Below are 17200 nucleotides of genomic sequence, written 5' to 3'. Positions count from 1 at the left end.
TTTTTTTGGTAACACTGTGATGAAATCCATATGCATAATTTTTTATCGTATCTTTATTTTTTTTCCTTAGTCAGGAACTCCAAAAGAAAATTACCAGGTTGAATAAAATGCTATAGTTTTTGTTTTCATTTGTTTTGTAAAGCACATATGTGGCCATTGGCACAACTCTTGTTTATCCCCAAAATTTTAATTGATTTTCTAGTAAGTATGGTTATTACCTTCAAATATTGATGATTTTATGGTATCCTCATTCTTAAATGTTTCTCTAATCTGTGGTTTGTGTTGTCCATATTCTTCACGTTCTCTTGCTTTCATAATTTTTTCCTCTCCCTCTGTGTACTTGAAAGGCTTAAATTTTTTCTGTGTTATTGTAATAAGTATTCCACAAAATAAATTTCTTAATAATAGTGATTTGAATTCTGCTATAGTATTTTGTTCCTCACATTTTACTATTAAAACTACAATCACACAGCAAAGTTTAAAGACATTTATCATGATCTCCTGTATATATACCACCAAGATTCTCCATTAATGTTTTATTGAACTTGATTTTTCACACATCCATCTAACTCTCTATCCATCTATTAATCCATCATATATTTGATATATTTAAAAGTAAATCCAGACATCAGTACACTTCCCTCTAATTATTTTAGCATATTATTAACTAGAATTCAATAATTGTTTAAAGTTTCTTAAGTGTAAAATTTATCCACAATGATGTGGAGAAATGTTAAGTAAGCATTTGCTGAGTTTTGAAAAATGCATACACCTGTGTGACTCAGCCACTAAAGATATAAATTATTACCATCACCCTCGAAAGTTCTCTCTTGGTTATTCTGGTCAATTCCTACTCCCACTTCGTTCCAGAGGCAGTAATGATTTTTTCATCATAGATTAGTTTTAACTCTTCTAGAATTTTAGGTTGGAGAAGGCAATGGCACCCCACTCCAGTACTCTTGCCTGGAAAATCCCATGGATTGAGGAGCCTGGTAGGCTACAGTCCGTGGGGTCTCGAAGAGTCGGACACGACTGAGCAAGTTCACTTTCACTTTTCACTTTCCTGCACTGGAGAAGGAAATGGCAACCCACTCCAGTGTTCTTGCCTGGAGAATCCCAGGGATGGCTAAGCCTGGTGGGCTGCCGTCTATGGGGTCGCACGGAGTCGGACACGACTGAAGCGATTTAGCAGCAGCAGCAGCAGCAGAATTTTAGGTAAATAGAATCACACAGTACACATTTGTTTTTGTAAGACTCCTTTCACTCAGCACAATATGTTTGAGATACATTCATAGTGTTTTGTGTATCAGTATTTCATCCCTTTTTATGGCTGAGTAGTATGACATTGTATAGATACACTGTTTTTTTTTTTTTTTTAACTTCTATTGATGTACCTGGATTATTTAAGTCTGAAGTTCTTTTGATACAGCTGCTATGGATATTCTTGTACAAGTCTTTCGTGAACATGTTTTCATTTCTCTTTAGTAAATACCAAGGAGTAGAAGTGCTTGGTCAACACCATAGTTTTCAATTTCCTTGTAGTCCTTTCTGCTCACACCTGGATTCACCCTCACCTAAACTATAGGTGTTTACCCTATCCTGCTGGTTTTTTTCTTGCCATTTGTTTTCTGTTGACCTGCACTTTTCACTTCATTGAGTCCACATGTTTTTGCATAGTATTGAAATTACCAGATAGTTTCTAAATACTTTTTATGGTTCTTAAGGTAAATTATTTCCAGAAAACATATTCTGTATTTGAGCTTTTAAGTTAATATATTCATTTCCTTCCTTGGCAACATTTTGGCATGGATCCTATCTTTCTTTTTTCTTTTCACTTATGCTCAAACAAGAGATTGGTGCTGACAAATGTTTGTTAACTGGGTAATTGAATTGCCTTGATTTTTTTTTTTACTATCTTGCAGAATGAGTTACATACAGCTAATAGCAGGTGGATGAGCATCATTTCTTATGCAATTCCCAATTTCTAGCAGATATTCAAGAACATGCTGGGTAGAAGTTTCTGCTATGCTCACGGTTATTCTGATCCTCCAAGCTGTTATAACACTGGGAAAATCCATAGGATTTTCTGAAACTGTGGTGCTTTCTCTCTCGCGCACATTTACTGCTTTGTCTGTGGATCCATACACTCTAGGTCTCCATGGAACACCACCAATTTTCCCTAAGCCCCTTGCCTTGAAAGTTGCTATTGATTGTTATTTGGTGGGTGTATAAAGATTTGGGGGAGAGAGGGACTGAATCAATTCTCTAGTCAGCACAGAAAAGTAGAACCCTTGGATTGAGGGGTGGTTTCCTAGAATCCCATTTGAAACAGATAACTGTTGGCTCAGCAAGAAGATAATTAACAGTTGAGGAAATATGTCTTTTAAATTTTCTTCAGGCAGGTGAAATTCTCCTTAATCATGAAGTGACACAGAATTAGGGCAAACATTTATTTCTGATGTCTAATCTATCATCTTTAAAAATAAAGGGAGCAATTTTATAATTCTGAAAGTTTATTGGTCAAGTTTATTGGTTTACTGGTCAAACTTGGTTTTATTGTTATTGTGTAGGTTTCCTTGTTTTTCTATGTTTTATTGAGAGATTGGAAAATACAGCTTCAAAGTTGCTACTCTGATTTCATCTTAAAAGTGAATTCCTGATAATAAATATTATGGATGTCACATACCAAATCTGATATAATAATAATAATAATAACAAGCATATAGTACTTGCTATATAACAGGTACTCTTGGATAAATTAATTTAGATGTCATCCCTTCCTAGAATATGAGATCTTTGGGGAAAGTGGTATTTATAGCATTGGCATTTAGAAAGTGTTTGACATACTCAGTGAAATTAATGGTGACATTGGGAACTGAGCCAAATATTTACCTGAGAGAGAATTTCAAATAAAATGAGAAAAATAATTTTCTCTATTTTTGTCAATGTGTCTCTATCTATCTCCAGCTCCTTGTCTCTCGCCCTTTCTCATTTAGTCTATGGGTTTTAATGGGAATTGAATAGTTTTAAGGTAGTTTTTAAACAAAGATGTATGAAAACAATTGTTTTTTAAAATATGGCTTAGAAAAAGATATCACCTTTAAAAGATAACCAAGATATGCTGATTCATCCAGCAAGATCCTATGATGCTAGAGGCACACTGCGTAAGATGCTTCAGAGCGTGGTACCCTGATGACCCTCATGGTGCTCCAACATAGCCATGTAAACAAAGAAATCCTTATGCAATATACTGAGGCCCATGAGGAGGTTATGAATAAAGCATGAAAAGACCAGAAAAAATTTCCAGATTTTCAAAATCTACGAGGTAAAGTGAATAGATATTTAGCTATTTTAAAGATGAAAAACTACATATATCCCAGAGAAGTTAGTAATTTCTTCAGCTGATTATAGGTAAGTGGTTGAAATGGACTTGCTGCTGCTAAGTCACTTCAGTTGTGTCCGACTCTGTGGGACCCCATAGACGACAGCCCACCAGGCTCCCCCGTCCCTGGGATTCTCCAGGCAAGAACACTGGAGTGGGTTGCCATTTTCTTCTCCAATGCAGGAAAGTGATAAGTGAAAGTGAAGTCGCTCAGTCGTGTCCAACTCTTTGCGACCCCATGGACTGCAGCCCACCAGGCTCCTCCGTCCATGGGATTTTCCAGGCAAGAGTACTGGAGTGGGATGCTATTGCCTTCTCCGTGAAATGGACTTAATTCTCACTAATTTAGTCTGGATTAGTCTGTAGACCAGTGATCTTTCTGCATCTTCATGTTGCTTCAACATGACAGTTTTCTTCTTAAATCCTGGAGAGAAGCCTCCTCAAGGCTGGATTCCAGCTCATTCTGCCTGACCGAGGAAAGCATGTATTGTGGGAGAAATTCTCATCAGTGCCCTTCTTGGGGTTTGTGATAGCTACATGGGGTAGACAATCCTTCCCAAGACCCCTTCCAATATGGCTTGCATGAGAGAAGACCCTGAGTAGGAGCTCAAGAAATCCCTCAAAGCAGGTCGGATGACAGTCATGCATTTTCTTTCTTCAGGTCTTTTATTTGGCGTGATATGTACCTCCACAGCTGTGGCTGCATCCCTCATGGGTGGTGTCATACAGGTAATGACAGATCTGAGAATTTATTATCCTTAAATAAAACTAGGATAATCATACTAGTAAAATCAATAATTAAAATGAACATTTATAGAATGCTTATTATGGTCTAGCTGCAGTCTCGAATGTATTACCTCATTTGATCCTCATCACTTCCCTAAGATGTAGTTTGAGTAATGTACTAATGTCACAGGTGATGAAACTAAGAAGTAGAGAGGTGAAGAACTGTCCCAAATTCATATAACCAAAGCATGATAGACCTTGAAAATGAGCCCACCTCTACCTATTAACAATGCTGAAAGTGAAGGAAAGTGAAGTCACTCAGTCATTTCCGAGTCTTTGCGATCCCATGGACTGCAGCCTACCAGGCTTCTCCATCCATGGGATTCTCCAGGCAAGAATACTGGAGTGGGTTGCCATTTCCTTCTCCAGGAGATCTTCTCAACCCAGGGATTGAACCCAGGTCTCCTGCATTGTAGGCAGATGCTTTACTGTCTGAGCCATCAGGGAAGTCAGTGCTGAAGTACCTTCCAGTGCTTATGTCAGCACTAGAAAGTGCTGATAATCTGTTTCAACATTTATTTTGTAAATGATACAGAAAAAAATGAAAACATCCTGCTCAAGTTCTCCCAGCTAGTTAGTAGTTAAACCATGTTTATGACCCAAGTCTTCTGAGCTCCCCCTTTTCCTTCCTCAAATTGCCCAACTCACAAAACATCATCAGATAAGCAATCTTCATAGTCTACATCAACCATCTTAATCCTATCACATCTTTGTATAATTTGAACATCCTTTATATTTTCTTGGCATGGTTTAGGTTTTTAATACATGCTGTTTAAATGTATAAATGAGTGAGAATGAGGGAATAGTCATCACTGACTTTTATAGGATGTGTTTTAGTTTCCAGAGCAGTGGATCTTGCTTGATCCTTCCAATGACTCTCTACATAGGTTCCATTATTTCCTTTTTGAAGTACAGGAAACTGAGTTGGGTAGTTTAGTACTGTAACAACCATTTCATCCTCTGTCTTTATAAGAGAAGTTGTGGGACTGGAAACGTCCTGTCCTCTGTGCTAAGTATGAGCTTTATTTAATGACAGTTACTTGCTGATCTCTTTACAACTTTTGAGGACTTTGCTATCTCCCCCTCCACACAGCAGAACTGACTGTCTGTAGTGACCTCAACAGCATTTTTTAAGGTTTGCATGCTTATCACTAAGTCATGTCTGACTCATTGCGACCCTATGGACTGTAGCCCTGCAGGCTCCCCTGTCCATGGGGATTCTTCAGGCAAGAATACTGGAGTGGGCTGCCATTTCCTTCTCCAGAGGATCTTCTTGACCCACGGATCAAACCCAATGTTTCCTTTGTCTCCTGCGATGCAGGTAGATTCTTTACCCAGTGAACCATTGGGGAAGCCCCCTTTTACGGTTTATTTTCCAAGTTACCTCTGATGCTTTGTGCCCCTTTGTTTTCTCCCCTTTATACAATCATTATTTACTCTTTTTTCTGTCTATTTTTTTTATTGGCGTAGTGTTGATTAACAATGTTGTTTTAAGGATGCATCACCATGTCCAATTTGGTGAAAATTTGAAACAATAAATTGTTTTCTTCCAGAGATAGTTCCATGTTAAGCTTATTTGCCATTGAGGCATGAAAGGCTCCAGAATAGATAAGGTCTCCTGCAACACTGGTGTAACACATCAAGCTTACCATGAAGAGGGAGCTGTGAGGGATGCTTGTCCTTATTCAAATAAGTATGCTAGGCTTGCTTCCTTTCCTGATTGGTTAAAATGTGTGTCACAAAGTTCACACAGTTTAGGGGATGCCAGTGGGCAAGAAATGAACACATTGATGTGTTGTTTCCTAGGAGAGAGATTTGTGTCTAAAATGCTCTCCTTGCTTCTCTGAAGACATCTGATTTGACAGGTGCAGAAAGACAACTATAATATACCATTTAATTTTCCAATGCATTACCCTTTCAGAAAGCTACAGCACACAGTACCATAGCAAAGGCTCTGGGAAAACCTAGTAAGCTGTTTCATTTTAAATATGTGACCATAGAATCATCTACAGGGAGAGAAGATGATAGGAGGGGCAGGTAGCATCAGTCAGTTCAGTTGCTCAGTCATGTCCAACTCTTTGTAATCCCATGGACTGCAGCACACCAGGCCTCCCTGTCCATCACCAACTCCTGGAGCTTACTCAAGCTCATGTCCTTTGAGTCAGTGATGCCATCCAATCATTTCATCCTCTGTCATCCCCTTCTACTCCTGCTTTAAATCTTTCCCAGCATCAGGGTCTTTTCAAATGAGTCAGTTCTTCACAATAGGTGGCCAAAGAATTGGAGTTTCAGCTTCAGTGTCAGTCCTTCCAATGAATATTCAGGACTGATTTCCTTTAGGATGGACTGGGTTGGATCTCCTTGCAGTCCAAGGGACTCTCAAGAGTCTTCTCCAACACCACAGTTCAAAAGCATCAGTCCTTCAGCTCTCAGCTTTCTTTATAGTCCAACTCTCACATCCATACATGACTACTGGAAAAACCATAGCTTTGACTAGACAGATCTTCGTCAGCCACATCAGTAGAGTAACCAATGGAGATCTGGTAACTAATGATTTGTGGAGTTCTCTCTGGGAAAAGTAATTCTATCTATTATGCTGCTTTCTTAATGGCCATCAGCTACTGGGTTGGTCAAAAAGTTCATTCAAGATCTTCCAGAAAACTGGAATGTACTTTTTGGCCAACTCAATAGTTCTGCTGAGGGCTGCAATGGCCTCTGTTATTGTTGTTCAGTTGCTAAGTCACGTCTGACTGTTTGCAACCCCATGGACTGCAGCACTCCAGGCTTCCCATGCATACCACGATCTCTACACTTATATTTTTCCCCAATTTAAGAAAGTGCCTGTTTATTTTCTGTGAGAGTGGGTGGTGATCTTTCTTTCTTTCGAAGTATTATAAAAAGAAGTACATTCTAGATTTCAAAACAGTCCAACTATCAAATGACACACCTCAGGGATCAGAGAGCTCACCAACAGGGGAGGTAAGAAGATAATAGTAAGATGATAATAATGGTGGATAATATTTCAGGGGTGATTATCATGTGCTCCAGAGTGCAGGTTCTATTTAGATTCTATTGGATTCCACATTGAATACTCTCAAACAGGCACACACACAAAAATCCTAGGAAGCAGGTATTAGAAGCAGTTATTTTGATCTCCATTTGTCATCTGAGAAGGCTAGGACACCTCGTACTGAAACACATTTCTTTAGCTGCAATCCTCTCCTTGCAGCAGGGGCTTAAAAGAGATTTGGCCATTGGGGTAGGGGCTATTAAATGAGCTCTGTCTTCCTTCAATAAAACATACTTAATGACAAAAAGAAAGACAAGAAATTGAAGTTGGTTTTGTATATTACAGAAATATGTATTTTTAAAATCCAGAAACTCTTTGATTTATTTCTCTTTTATCACATGAAGACTTCCCCCTTACCCAGAGCATATTGGCCAAGGACTTTGTAAAAGATTGATCATTATTTTTCTCCTACAAGGGAAATAAACATTTATCCTAATTTATTGATTCTCCCATATAATAGCTAGTAAGTTAGCTTCCAAATTCAGCAACCATAGCAACTAGAAATTAATACTATCAATCAGCAGAGAAAATGTGAAGACTATTAAGTATTGACTTTGGGGAAGAGTATCTACTGTAATTTTATCTATCTCCATCTTGTCAAAGATCTATCTGTGGCATTGATTTCTCTAAAAATTATCCTGGAAAAGCAATCATCACAGTGCATTGTAGCTCATTTTTCTGGACAAAAGAATTTATATTATAGCTGGATTGGACTTGAAGTCCCTTTGGTCCTACTTCTATTTTATTTTATTAGAGAAAGAAGACTCTCTGAAGTAAAATAAATCTGAATTAATAACTGAAGTTTCACCAGATCATATTTACATGTGGCAAAGTCAAAATGAGAATCTAAATATTCTCTTAGTGATGAGCTCTTTCAAAGAACTTTTTCCCTTAAACAGAAAAAAGGAGACCATGACGGTTGTCCATGCTTTTGTCCTTTTTTAGGTGGGACTTGCTTTTAGAAGAGAAAATATGGGTTTTAGAGCCAAACAAAACTGACTTCAGACTTTTCAATCTCACCTCTGCAACATTCTGAGAGTATACCTTGAATATGCTTTGTTTCAGTCCAAATTTCTCATCTGTAAAATCCAGTTAGTGCTATCAACTAAGCAGGGTAATTGTGGGGATGAAATGAGATCATTTGTTTAGAGTGCCAAGTTAGTTCATCTCTATTATCTGACACATAAGACATGGAGCTGGTGCCTGACAAACAGAAAAGATGTATAAAATGTTTAGAGCATTCTTATCACAGCCCCTTGATCTAACAGCCCTGTAGTTGTATGGATAGAACTAGGGTTGCATTGCAGAGTAGCTTTGTGTGTGTGTTTGTGTGTGCGTTTGTGTGTGCACGCATGCATATACTTAAGTACATGTTCCCTTCCAGGCTTATCAGTGCCTGTGTATGTTAAAGACTTTTGAAAAGCTATGGTACAAAACTATATAAGTTGATAGAAAACTAGTTTAATTAAAACCCATTGCCAATTCACTGGGTTCAACAACTTAATGGCTAAGAGAGATGGAAATGCATTTGCCAAACTCCCTCTATATACAAAGGAGACGGAGCCATAACAATGGGATATAGGATATGGAGTATCCAATGGTCTCCCCACCATGTTCCAAATTAATGCTGCAACATCCTTGAGGTATTCTGGTGAAATAGCAAAAGTGGGTTAATAATTATTGTCAAAATAATAGAGTTGTTCAAACTAAATGAAAACAACTGGATCAACTGCATAAGATATGCAACCAAGTTATAGATATATTTATTAAATAAATTATTAAAAAAGCTTTCTTTTTAAAAACTGTGTTACAATCCCCTTACCATGTTGTGTTAGTTTCTGCTGTACAATGAAGCAAGTCAGTCATATGTATACATATATCCCCTCCCACTTGGACCTCTCTCCCACCCCCCTACAAAAGCTTTTTGACAAGATAGAAAATATAAACAAATCAGTAATTTCCAGCTTGCGGGAAAACTTATTCTACTCAATCCAAATTGTCTGTGTTCACACACACACACACACGTATGTTTATAGATATTTTTGTTTTTTTACGTAATGCTTATCAATGAGCCCAGAAGGGAGAAATGATTTTGAGAAAGCACATAATTAATTTTGAGAAAGCACACGGTCAGGACTAGGACCGTATTTCACCACATGTCCAAGAAAGGGAGCTGGTCCTGGGTGGGCCACAGATTCAGGGGAATATAGTTTGTTGATCTGATCTGCTTTGCTCCACAGGCTGCCCTCAGTATCCACGGCATGTGTGGGGGGCCGATGCTGGGCTTGTTCTCTCTGGGAATTCTGTTCCCTTTTGTGAACTGGAAGGTAAGTCTCCCACACCCTTCTGCACACTTCCAGCTGAGATCGGGCCCAGCCACTCTTGTCTCAGTCCTCCTTGGAAAGGCCATTTGTCTTTGCCAGAAAAAAATGAGGTCTTCTTTCCATAGTAGATCTAAATAGAGCCCTAGCCCTCCAATCTCTTAATCTGTGAGTCTGTATTAAGAGCAGAAAACAAAGTAAAAGCCAGTCATGAAATATCATATTTTATGGCATCAATGCTAACTCTTTAGGGTTTAAGTTGTCTTCTCTAAATTAAGAGCCCACAAAATGAAATATAAAACAGATACTAAGATCAGAAATAGTTTATTTAAAACCCAACTTTGAAAACTTTAAAAGTGTAAATTTTCTTTTCTATATTTAGTTACCCCAAATTATAAGTAACTTAATTAAGCTAATTAACTAATTGAAGAAGGAGAGAGGAGACCAGCCTACATATTTTAATAGCTGGGTATTCTTGGTTTTGACAAAGGTACAAATACTAGATACCATACAAGCTAATGTGTGTGCATGAGTGCTAAGTCACTTCAGTCGTGTCCAACTCTTTGTGACATTATGGACTATAGCCCGCCAGGCTCCTATGTCCATGGGATTCTCCAGGAAAGAATACTGGAGTGGGTTTCCATGCCCTCCTCCAGGGAATCTTCCCAACCCAGGGATCAAACGCACATCTCTTATGTCTCCTGCATTGGCAGGCAGTTTCTTCTTTACCACGTAGCATCACTGGGGAAGCCCCAGTACAAGCTAATGGTATGTCCTTAAGTAAATATTGGTTGGATGACTGTGTAGTAAAAATAACTAAAAAGGAACACTTATTTGGAAATATAATACAATGCTCAGTTATTGCAAATACTTTTCTGATCATTAATTTATAGCATCTGGTGGCACTAGTGATAAAGAATCCACCTGCCAATGCAGGAGATGCAAGAGATGTGGGTTCGATCTATGGGTCTAGAAGATCACTGGAGGAGGAAATGGCAACCCACTCCAGTATTCTTGGCAGGAAGATACTATGGACAGAGGAGCCTGTTAGGCTACAGTCCACAGTCCTGCAGAGTCAGACGTGACAGCAAACGTGCGGTGTAGTCCAAGGGCTCTAGTAGTCAAGTCACATTCATTGCTTTAGCTTCCCTAAACAATAACAAACAGAACATTCTGGTGCTGTAACTGAAGAGACATTTTTATGAGTAAATAGAGAAACCAACAAGTTGTTTTCTGTCACAGAGAAAGCTCAGCTATCTGGCAGAGACCAGCAAGATTCAGTTTTAGTTTTCGGTGGTCCTGATCCCTGCTGGGTTATTCTGTTTCCTTGGAAGGAGAAGTGAGTGACTCACTGACTTTTAACTTTTTATCAAGAAGTATGACCCTTAACTGACATGACTAACATTTAGACTCAAACCAAAAACTCTAAACTTGGGAGTCCAAGGACATGACCAGCATCACCTGGGAAGAGATACGGGAATAAAAATTTCTATATCACAACCTACAATGGATGTCAAGGGAATGACCCCAGTGTCTCCATTATCTGAGGTTTTCCTGAATTTCTGAAACTCTTCTTCTGGGAACTGAGATTCAACAAGTATTTTTTAGTGATAGGATGGAGAAGCCAAAAAGAGAAAAATAAATCCTGCTAAAATTTACATAAAATGACCACAATAAAATCCTCCAATGTCTTCATTTAAGGAACAATGTATTCCTAAATAAAGCTCACTGTGGGAGTTTGAAGGCAGGCAGTGTGCTGTTTTGAGCACAAGTGGCCAGGATTGGGGGTAGAAAGCCAGAATGTCTGAGACAGAAGGCTTTTCATCTCATTATTCTTTCAATGGCTTTGATCTTTCAATGGTCAGATCTCTCATTAACTTTTGCTTTTCTTTTTCAAGGGTGCCCTAGCAGGCCTTCTGACCGGAATCCTCTTGTCATTTTGGGTGGCCATCGGGGCCTTCATTTACCCTGCACCAGCCTCTAAGACGTGGCCTTTGCCTTTGTCGACTGACCAGTGTGGCCTATCAAACGTGACGGAATCGGTGCCTCCGGTGCTGTCCAGCAGGTATTCTCACCTTAAAGATGGCGTCAGGTCCCAGAGAGACGGTCACCAAGTTAGAGAAAGGTGCATACTTCATGCTAAGTGTGAGGAGACCATCTTGCTCTCCTAAGAGAGAGTTGTTCTGGATGGTACCCAGCAATAAAGAGTGCCCCAGCGTTCCAGCTTTACGTAAATATGCATTCCTCTGCATCCTGGTGCCCAAGGATGAACTTGGCAAGAGCGTTAATTGGAAGTCTCAGTTCTCAGGTCCACTACGCTATTTCTTCCTTCCTCCTGTGCTTATTCTATATTTTTTCTTGGAAAGCTGAATCCTGGCTCTAACAAACCTTTTTTTTTTTTTTTTTTTTGCTTGAATAACAGCTAAGTATTTTTTAAAATGGAGAAGGCAATGGCAACCCACTCCAGTACTCTTGCCTGGAAATTCCCATGGACGGAGGAGCCTGGTAGGCTGCAGTCCATGGGGTAGCTAAGAGTCAGACATGACTGAGCTACTTCACTTTCACTTTTCACTTTCATGCATTGGAGAAGGAAATGGCAACCCACTCCAGCGTTCTTGCCTGGAGACTCTCAAGTATGGAGGAGCCTGGTAGGCTACCGTCTATGGGGTCGCACAGAGTCAGACACGACTGAAGAGACTTAGCAGCAGCAGCAGCATTTTTTAAAAACAAGCCGAGACATCATCTCACATATCAGCCTGGGTTTAACACTCTTTCTGAATATTTTCCAAATCCTTTGTTGTTCTTCTACGAAGGGGTGCTGGTCTATTTTATGATTGTTAACTCTTATATGTAGACTTTGTGGCTTACTTATCTTTAATCTCCAGTGTCTGTCACAATTTCTGACACTAAATCTGGGCTTAGTAAATGTCTGAAATGGAAAGCATGGTCTTTATTGCAATTGTGGTATAGTAGTAGGACTTGTAATGCAGGAATGGATTGAGTTGAGTGAAATATAAAACACTCTACAGTCAATTATTTAAAAAAAACTATCAAATGGCAAAAAGATAAGCTTTGGGGTTTTGAGAGATTGTTGTTTAGTTGCTCAGTCATGTCCGACTGTTTGTGACCCCATAGACTGTAGCCTGTCAGATTCCTCTGTCCTCGGGATTCCCTAGGCAAGAATACTGGAGTGGGTTGCCATTTTCTCCTCCAGGGGATCTTCCCAATCAGGGATCATACCTGGTTGATCATTGGCTCATCACCACTGAGCCGCCAGGGAAGACCATTTTAAGAAATGCCGAGCCCTCAGCCAACCTCTTAGTCACTGTGAATCATGACTTCACACTCAGAACTGAGGATATGCTGCTGTTCTTCACAGACCCGCCATCGCTGAGACCTGGTATGCCCTCTCCTACCTGCACTACAGCACCGTGGGCTGCCTGGGATGCATAGCTGCTGGAGTAATCATCAGCTTCCTAACAGGTCAGTTACATACTTTCCTCTTCTTGGGGCCAAGGAAGACATAGGCTAGTCTTATGCATTGCCAAATGAGGTACCCATCTTACAGGCATGATTTGGGGTTCACCACAAAAAGACTGACCTAGTTCTCAAATGGACAATCCTTAAAGGAACTCTTGGAAGCGTGCAACACCTAATCCATTTTTCCTTTTATTATTAGGTCTCCAAAAGGGCAAGGATATTCCACCACTGCTAATTAGACCAGTCTGCAATTTATTTTGCTTTTGGTCTAAGAAATACAAAACACTGTGCTGGTGTGGAGTTCAGCATGACAGTGGAACAGAGCAGGTAAGCTGATGTTTGAGCTTCTGAACAATGTGAATTGGCTCAAAAGGATTCCCTTTCTGCCCATTTAAACCATGTGCAAGGCTGGGAGTTGGGAAGGTAGCTGGTGGATAGGACAATCTGAAAGAATCTGCTTTTCCACTTCAGTTACCTCAGCTAAATTCTCTGGTAGCTCAGCTGGTAAAGAATCCACCTGCAATGCAGGAGAGGAGACCCAGGACTGATTCCTGGGTTGTGAAGATCCTGGGGGAATCCTTGGAGAAGGGATAGGCTACCCACTCCAGTATTCTTAGGTTTCCCTGAATCTGCCTGCAAGGTGAGAGACGTGGGTTCAATTCCTGGATTGGGGAGATCCCCTGGAGAAGGGAACAGCTACCCACTCCAGTATTCTGGCCTGGAGAATTCCATGGACTGTATAGTCCATGGGGTTGCAAAGAGTAGGACATGATTGAGCAACTTTCACACTTTTGGAACTTCAGCTTTTATCTGAGAACAAAGGGGAGACCATGCAGTGTGACCTGGACATGAACATGTCTGGTATGTCACGGAGTGTAAATATAAAGTAAGATTTATTGGTGGAACTTCTCAGACAGAGAAGCAGCAGGTTACATACTATCTCCCAGCTCTCCTCTTATCCTTCCAAGAATCATGGTTAGGCCACACAGGGTGAGGGAAATTGTCCCATTGCTATTAAGGTCTAGAGATGCTGTCCAAGTATGATTAAGGTCACATCAGCCCATGACCATAACAGCCTGAAGTCAAACCAGATTGGACTTACTGACTTGATATAGGAAGCAGGGCCGGGACATCCCAGGGGAGCCAGGGATTGCCACCCTCAACAAAAGGGTAAGGTTGGTGTTTCTGCTGGAGGATTCTAAGAGCGGTCTAAGATAGGGAAGAGGGACTGGAGACAAAACCATCTGCGGCAGCTTTGGCAGAAGAACAGTAATCACTCAGAGTTACTATGGCATCTGATAATGCCAGGACCTTGACAGAAGCAATGATTCCTGTTGGGTTTGCAGCTGCTTTTATCCATGTCTGTCCTCTCAGTCAGATTACAGGCAGGAATTTTTTTCCCTTAAAGTGAGGGCTTATTATCTTTCTTTCAAGCCCAGATATTTCACTCTTTCAGTACTCTAGGAGAGGGACTCTTTGCCCTTATCACAGCTCTTAAGTTGTCATCTGCTTCCCCCCTACCCAAAGCCCATAATAACATGTATGTGAAGTAAAGCTGAGTTTCACAGTTTTTGCTAAGGAGAGCACCTTCTTGACAGGGGCTTGGAATGGGAAGGCAGCCTATTTGCTGACAAGGCAGCTGGCTAAGCAGTGTGTTGTTTGGCTAAATGGAGCTTGAGGAAGTTCTAGAAAAAAAAAGGAATAATGTTATTTACTGCTTTACAGACATCATCCTGGGCACAAATTTCCTGAGATAAACGGGAAATCTTGCTGATGCAGGCAGCTTCTGTTTTCAAGTCTGAGTCTAGAGTGGGAGGGAACACTTACTTGTCACTACTGGGCTCCTTTGCCAAGAAATAACACTGAGCAGCCTTCTGCAGAGTTTGCATACAGGGCCCCTGTTGTGACCAGAAGACTTGCTGTTCATGGAAAGGAAGAGGGTGACCACCTTCTGAGACTCAAATTTGTCTCTCCTAAGCAAGTAATACTACTGCCTCACAGGACTATTGTACTAGAGACATAAATGTCTTCACTCCATGCATTGATACATTGTGCGATGCAATTACTGGCTCAGTTGTGTCCGACTCTTTGTGACCCCATGGACTCTAGCATGTCAGGATCCTCTGTCCATGGGATTTTCTAGGCAAGAATACTGGAGTGGGTAGCCATTCCCTTCTCCAAGGGATCTTCCCAACCTAGGGATCGAACTTGGGTCTCCTGCATTGCAGGCAGATTCTTTACTGTCTGGGCCACCAGCTCACCAAACTGCTCTGTTATTATTATTATTATTATCATCATTAGAAATGGCACCTACATGGATTGAGGCATCAAAGCTACCAATTGGGAAGTGCCCTGGGTCAGAGTTATTTGTGCTGCTTTCATATTTATCTTTTTTTCTTTTTCAAAAGGGAAGGTGCGAGCAAGATTCCCTCAGTTTGATTTGGGATACATTAAGACTGTTCCACTAATATGTGTCTCTCTATTTTCCTCAGGAAAACCTTGAGAATGACAGTACCTGGAAACAAGGAGCTGAATCTGTCTTACAAAACGGCCTCAAGCAAGAAAGCCTGGTTCCAGGCTACGATCCCAAGGACAAAAGCTATGACAACATGGCTTTAGAGAAGATTACCCATTTCTAAGGCAACACACACACATGATACACAGATACACACAGTCCACATACTCCTTTCCTAATGTTTAGTGGGCTTCCCTGGTGGCTCAGACAGTAAAGAATCCGCCTGCAATGCGGGAGACCTGGGTTCAATCCTGGGTTGGGAAGATTCCCTGGAGGAGGGCATGGAAACCCACTCCAGTATTCTTGCCTAGAGAATCCTCATGGACAGAGGAGCCTGGTGGGCTATAGTCCATGGGGTCAGACACGACTGAGCGACTAAGCACATTGGTTAGTAGACTTTGTAGTTGCCAGTACTAGAAGAGGGGTTGTCTGAAGGAGATCAGCCCTGGGATTTCTTTGGAAGGAATGATGGTAAAGCTGAAACTCCAGTACTTTGGCCACCTCATGCGAAGAGTTGACTCATTGGAAAAGATCCTGATGCTGGGAGGGATTGGGGGCATGAGGAGAAGGGGACGACAAAGTATGAAATGGCTGGATGGCATCACTGACTCGATGGGCGTGAGTCTGAGTGAACTCTGGGAGTTGGTCATGGACAGGGAGGCCTGGCGTGCTGCGATTCATGGGGTCGCAAAGAGTCGGACACAACTCAGCGACTGAAATGAACTGAACTGATGACCACAAATAAAATGAATGTTCCCCAGAATATTCTGAAGATTATTCTTTGGAAGATCCCACTTTCAGGTGAGAAAAAATAAACAAGACTTAAGTGCCCCAGCAACTTTCTTTTTTAATAAATTTGGGCTTGACTTCATCAGAGTGCAAGAATCAGTCTCTTTGCTTTGTGTTATATAAAGTTCCAGGGACTGTGTGTGTGTGTTTGTTGGCTGGGTATTTTTTTTTTGTAGTTTTTTTTTTTTTTTTTTTTAGCCATCAAATATCTTGAAGTTTGAGCTTCCCTGGTAGCTCAGCTGGTAAAGAATCTGCCTGCAATGCAGGAGACCCCAGTTCGATTCCTGGGTCAGGAAGATGCCCTGGAGAAGGGATAGGCTACCCACTCCAGTACTCTTGGGCTTCCCTGGTGGCTCAGCTGGTAAAGAATCTGCCTGCAATGTGGGAGACCTGGATTCAATCCCTGGGTTGGGAAGATCTCCTGGAGAAGGAAACAGCCACCCACTCCAGTCTTCTTGCCTGAGAATCCCCATGGACAGAGGAGCCTGGGGGTGCTGCAGTCCATGGGGTCTCAAAGAGTTGGACAGGACTGAGCGACTAAGCACACACAGCACATACATGTTGGAATTTGCAGGAGGAGAGATGCATATTAAATGCTTCCCTGACACTGCACATAAAACAAGGGAATGACGTCCACCCCAACCCCCATACCTTACACATATGCAGACATGTTGCATCCCTTCATCCTTCAGGTGCAGTGGGAACACAATTGCTCTTAGTCCCTCTCCCCAACCCACCCACACACCTTTAAGTCCTCTTCCAGTCATTCTTGCTATTACAGCTATCCTGATCAAGCCTTCAAATTAATTTTGCTCAACACAAGAGGACAGACTGGTATGTCTGGTAAATGGGAACAA

At 40.9% G+C, this 17200-nt stretch overlaps 1 protein-coding gene across 1 annotated transcript in view; it reads left to right on the top strand.

Annotated features, from left to right (window-relative positions):
- The window catches only part of SLC5A12 (solute carrier family 5 member 12), a 51294-nt gene extending 34864 nt beyond the window's left edge, over positions 1-16430 (top strand). Inside the window, exons 10-15 of the mRNA NM_001101059.2 lie at positions 4044-4111; positions 9479-9565; positions 11458-11624; positions 12939-13042; positions 13239-13366; positions 15532-16430. Of these exons, the coding sequence (NP_001094529.1) occupies positions 4044-4111; positions 9479-9565; positions 11458-11624; positions 12939-13042; positions 13239-13366; positions 15532-15678 (701 nt within the window). The 3' untranslated portion in view covers positions 15679-16430. The remainder of the gene's footprint in view (positions 1-4043; positions 4112-9478; positions 9566-11457; positions 11625-12938; positions 13043-13238; positions 13367-15531) is intronic.
- Positions 16431-17200: the final 770 nt, after the last annotated feature.

This window comes from Bos taurus, chromosome 15 (assembly GCF_002263795.3).
Source record: "Bos taurus isolate L1 Dominette 01449 registration number 42190680 breed Hereford chromosome 15, ARS-UCD2.0, whole genome shotgun sequence".
Taxonomy (NCBI): domain Eukaryota; kingdom Metazoa; phylum Chordata; class Mammalia; order Artiodactyla; family Bovidae; genus Bos; species Bos taurus.
Note: the sequence above shows the minus strand (reverse complement) of the source record. Positions and strands in the feature narration are given on the sequence as shown.